Here is a 5193-nt window from a genome sequence, read left to right as displayed (position 1 = left end):
TATCTGAATTGGCAAAGGAAACGACCCATATGTGAACCACAAACACACTCCAGTCAATCCTGGGTTTATTTCCATTTGGGTGTGTGCGTCTGTGTGCACAACTTGCTTTATGAAAGTAGATTTTGTCTGTGAGTGTATGTGTGTAATGCATGATATGGATCAGATGCTTTCTCTGATACCCCCTGTGAATTTCTGTTTCAAAGCCAGTGGAGAAATAACCAGCAAGCCTTGCCAAAGTTAGCAAACCATTTCAGAGAAAAACACACTCTGAGCCCTCCCCTTCCTCTAATCGGCTTTTTCTCCAAATCTATCTCCATCCCCCTCTCTCCATCCCCTTTTCTTTATCTTTCTGAGTCTCATTATCAGACAGACACATCTCTTCCCAATCAATATCCTCCTGTCGATCAGAGGAGGGAGAACGGTAGAAGAAGAACCCGGCTGAATGAAAGAGAGAAAACAAGAAGTGAGCAGAGGGATTCTTTAGGAGTAGATGATGACATGATTGTAGAAAGTGTGAGGTGAGGAAAACACTTAACTAGAGGTGAGAAAGTGGAAGAATTACAAAGGGGATGGAAGCCCACACATTCTAAATCCCATAAGCTCAGTTTTGGCTACAGTGTTTTAGTCTGTAAAACATCTACTGAGACTCATTTGAGCTCAGTACTGTAGCTGGAAGCTGGACCAATCTGTGGACTACAGAGGGGTTTAGAAGACAACATTACTGACCATCTCTGAGGAATGCAAATGTCTTTAGACACATATGAAAAGAGATATTAAAACTACTAGATATATTGGAGCAGACAATAGGGAATTGTAGGAATAAATGGAGTTTTATCCCTCAAGCAGATAGCTTTAACCTTGACCTATGTCCAGAACTCACTCGCTCAACATAAGTACAAAAACAAGATATGAGATTTATTGCTATTGACAGAACTATCACAGCCCTTGACAACGCAGTTTAAATCAGACAAAATACCATCATTCCTCCCTCTCCATGCATTTACCCCTCCCTTTCTGCCTTTTTTTTTTACCCATTTACTTTATTCCCATTTTGTAATTTTCCTCATGGTAATGTCCACATTTTACCCTAATTTTCTATCTCCTGAATAATATTTCATGTTTTATCTACCCATACCAATGTCCTCTCCCTGTTTCTCTCTTGAAATGTGCCCTCAGTCAACATGTAAATGTAGTTTGAATATAAATGATTGAGCTACAACTTCCAAGCCTGAATTTCAAATGTGCCAATTTGTTTTTCACAGAGTCCAGACACGAACACACTTAATGTTAATGCAAATAGGCTGTTCGCCTTCAAATTTGCCAACGTGCAACATCTGATGACTTGGTGAGTAATTATCTAATATAAGTACGAAAAAACATCTTATCTAAGCAACTTTGGGTCCTTGAAAAGCTCTATACAAAGTCAATGTATTAATATTATTATTATCTTTGATAGTCAACTATCTCAATTAAAAAAATGCAAGGACATACTGTACCTAAACAGAACAACATTTTTTACTTGGAACCACATGCTTGACATGAACATTTCCCCTAAGCAGGTTGTGGTGCAAGTAAGGATGCCTTGTGGTTAACCATTTATCTGCTAGAAGAACATCAGCTTCAGAGTTCCTGTTTAAGAACACAAATGCACGAGTCTTTCTACCTCAAAGCAAAAACACACACTGGTATCACTGCTTCAGTGTCAGTCTGTGGTAATTGTGGATGGAGAAATAATCAAGAGACAGACAGACCAAGCGTCTTCAAGTATGTGCATGCAAATGAGTGTGCATGTTTCTGCATACATGCCTACTGTGAAACGCAAACGCTTGCTCACACAGGGAATTGAGCTGAAAACTGCTGTGTAACCAGCGTCTACTTCTTCTTCCCGTTTTACTTGTCTCCTCCTCCCCCCTACCCCCCACCCTCATTTATTTTTAGAGTCTTTAGAGATTTGAGAAGGCAACTACTCTGTACGCTGTCAAAGGGTGTGTAGGCGGATGAGAGAGAAAGAGAAGTGGGGAAACGGAGGGTGAAACTGAGGGAGGTAAAAGAGACACTTAAGGTAAGGTGGAAAGGACATACGAAATGATAGAAGGAAGGAATGAAGGAAGGAAGGAAGGAAAGCGAGACAACAAGAAACAAAGGAGCGATGGGGGAAGGAACGTGCAAAATAAAGGTGCACAGAGGGATTTAAGGAAAAAATACGGGGAGAGAAGTGGAAGTAAAATTAGCAATGGAGCGGGTAGAATGGCATGTGTTAAGAGAGAGAGAATTGAAGGGAAAAGAAAAAGCTCTTTTATGTAACAGCTTGTCTATGTACCTGCATGTGTTTCTGATAGGTCCATGCACGAAAATATAAAAAGATATTTGTGTGCATGCACACACTGGACAAAGATGGATGTGAACCGTGTGTGTTTGTGTGTGCGTTGATTTGTGTGCATGTGTAGTCTTGGCAGGCCTTTCTCACTCTTGTGCCTTGTCTGTCCCTGAGGAGCCTGGTCAATGTTAAAAGCCAGCTCTGTTTTGTCTACCGCTCGGCTAAATGTTTACACCTCTGTAAGGAAACAGCATGGCAGCGATGCTCCACTCCCACACTCATCTATCTGAATGTCATCTGCTATTATGATATCTCTGGGAGCAATGCTTCATCAGCAGTGATAGTGGTTTATCTGCAGAGGCTGCAGTGATTTGTGAAGTGAGAAATGATTACGCAAACACTGTGGTATGTGAGTCTGAAGGATTTAAGGCAATGCATATGCCTACAATAAGGCCGCAAGAATCATTGTATTTACCATTATCCAAAGCGTTCACTGTCGGAAGTCAGTTCATCAGTAGACCCCACTCTGGTAGACGTTTTACAAATTAAGGCCTCTCTTCATTTTGGTTTTAATGGCTTATTGTCACTGCATAAACAGTGTCAGTAACAATGTTTATATGATAGCATCAACTATATCATCTTACCTGGTTATGATGCTCAATGCCCATACTGATGGTATTGATGAGAATAGCGATCATAATGCCCCTGCTGAAGTACTTGCTCTCTACAATGCCCCAAAGTTTCCTCCTCATATCATTCCAAATGTCTTTACAATGTCCAAAGCATGTCCTCTTCCTCTTCTTCTCTCCATCTCCCCTCTCCTCTAGATGGTTCTCCTCCTTGCCCGTCTCTTTCACCGCATCCTCATTATCTTCCTCCCTGTTGGCAGAGTCTCCCACAGCCCTCGCACCCTCTTTCAGTGATAGTGCACATATAGGGCAGTCCTCAGGGTTCTGAGGGACAGGCAGACTGATGGAGTTGGCTAGTGGCTGAGAGCTGTGGTCTTGCTTGCTCTGGTGCGGACAGTGGGATGCTAGAGAAATGGGATTAGAAAGAATATGGGCCTAGAGATGCATCTAAATTTCTTGTGTTATATCTTCTTTAGTAATGCAAAATATACAGGATGCAAGTATCTGCCCTTTAAAAAATACATTTTGAACAGAACATTATACTATGGTATGGTTGTCATTATGTTTTTTCTAGTTAAAATATATTCGAGAACTAAAACATATTTGACTCTTACAATTCCACAATTACACCTTGTTTTAACTGAAAGTGTTAAATGTTACATTAGACATATTCACATGTCATTGACGCTCTCCTACTCACTTTTTGGATGCCTGCAATGATGCCGCTCTCCGTTCACATTCCCTCCACCACGCCTGTAACCCCTGCCTCCCCCAGGTGGTGGGGGTTTGCCCCTCAGAGTATAGTAGAGAGCTGCTGACCTCCTCTTGGCCTTGCGAAGGACATGGCAAACCAGCTGGAATAGCTCCTCATAGCAATCTCCAGGCTCAGCCATGCTGGCCAGGGTGGAGGAGGACAGGCACTGCGCCCTTTGCTCCTGCATCAGCTGGTGTTCCCGCTGTTTGGTCTCGGAGAACTGGGTGGCAATAACCACCAGGCACAGGTTGATCATGAAGAATGAACCAATCTGGATTGAAACAAGGAACAAGGAACAGAAGGTTTATGGAGGTGAAAGTTTTTGGACGAGTCAATATGTGCAATGCACAAACTGAGTTAAAGTGAGTGCCAACAATAGGAAATTGCTGCAGGCAACATTTTGAAGCAATTAAAACATTTAAAAAAAACTGAAATACGTAAAGATTTGTGATTTTCCAGTGGTAAATACAGACTTGTTTTTACATCAAGCTCACACTTGCTGATTCTAATAATCTGTGCCAATCCCCCTTTAGAAATGTAAGCACACATGCTAAAGGTCTCTAGGCTGGGTTCCCACAACTGAGGCTGATTGAAGCAGACAGACAGAGCCAACACATGCCCAAAGCACAGCTCAGCGTCTGGCTATCTTTCTCTTCCTTTCATTTGCAGACTTGATTTAACTTACCAACCTGCCCCTACTCCAACTTAATATATTGCTTTACTTTTCTCCTGCACACTCCACAACGCTTCTCATGAACATTATTTTACCCATCAGAACATCACAATTTTTTAGTCTTTTCATAAAAGAGCTTCCATTTTCTTATCACGAATCAAAGTGAGGAAGGAGGGGTAGTTGCAGAGAGGTGATGGGGTGCATTGTGGATGGTATGTGTTGGCTGACCCTTTTAGTGGCATTAATGGGAATCACTACAGGACTGCTGGAATTGCTTTTATTGGACCACTCTGAGCTGGTTACGGAACAATGATTAGATCAATATAAAAATGAACAACTCAAAAACCAGACTGCTAGATGGATAGGGCAGCTTATAGCAGGGCCTCGGATTTGGATTTTACCCCATAGACAAAGCTCTCTTTCATACACACGGGTGCGCACACACACACACACACGCACGCACACGCATGAAAACGCACACAGACAGACAAACAGACAAATAGACATTTATGATCACCGACAAGGCTAGGCCATTTGGAGCTGGAACACTCAATAAAACATGCGCATCTATAAAAATCCAAACTTAATGACCCTCCACCTATTGACTTTCATCCACAGTGATCAAAGATACAGGGCAAGGTGAAGGAGATACTGGAGAAGATGGGAGGAATGAAAAAAGTTATGAAGAGATATTCAGAGAGAAGAAACATAGCAGAGAGGGAGGAGAGAGGCCCATCTGTGTCCTCTGGGTCAAAGCAGGTCTGCAGGTGTGTGGGGCTTTGATTTCCCTCCAGGCCTGCATCTGTGTGTGTGTGTGTGT

General features: G+C 42.3%; 1 protein-coding gene across 1 annotated transcript in view; it reads right to left on the bottom strand.

Moving 5' to 3' along the window:
* The window catches only part of cacna1ia (calcium voltage-gated channel subunit alpha1 Ia), a 43610-nt gene that overhangs the window by 15041 nt on the left and 23376 nt on the right, over positions 1–5193 (bottom strand). Inside the window, exons 7-8 of the mRNA XM_032538166.1 lie at positions 3647–3971; positions 2962–3350 (exon numbers count right to left, since the gene is read on the bottom strand). Coding sequence (XP_032394057.1) covers positions 2962–3350; positions 3647–3971 — 714 coding nt within the window. The remainder of the gene's footprint in view (positions 1–2961; positions 3351–3646; positions 3972–5193) is intronic.

Source organism: Etheostoma spectabile, chromosome 15 (genome assembly GCF_008692095.1).
Source record: "Etheostoma spectabile isolate EspeVRDwgs_2016 chromosome 15, UIUC_Espe_1.0, whole genome shotgun sequence".
In the NCBI taxonomy this organism is placed as follows: Eukaryota; Metazoa; Chordata; class Actinopteri; order Perciformes; family Percidae; genus Etheostoma; species Etheostoma spectabile.
Note: the sequence above shows the minus strand (reverse complement) of the source record. Positions and strands in the feature narration are given on the sequence as shown.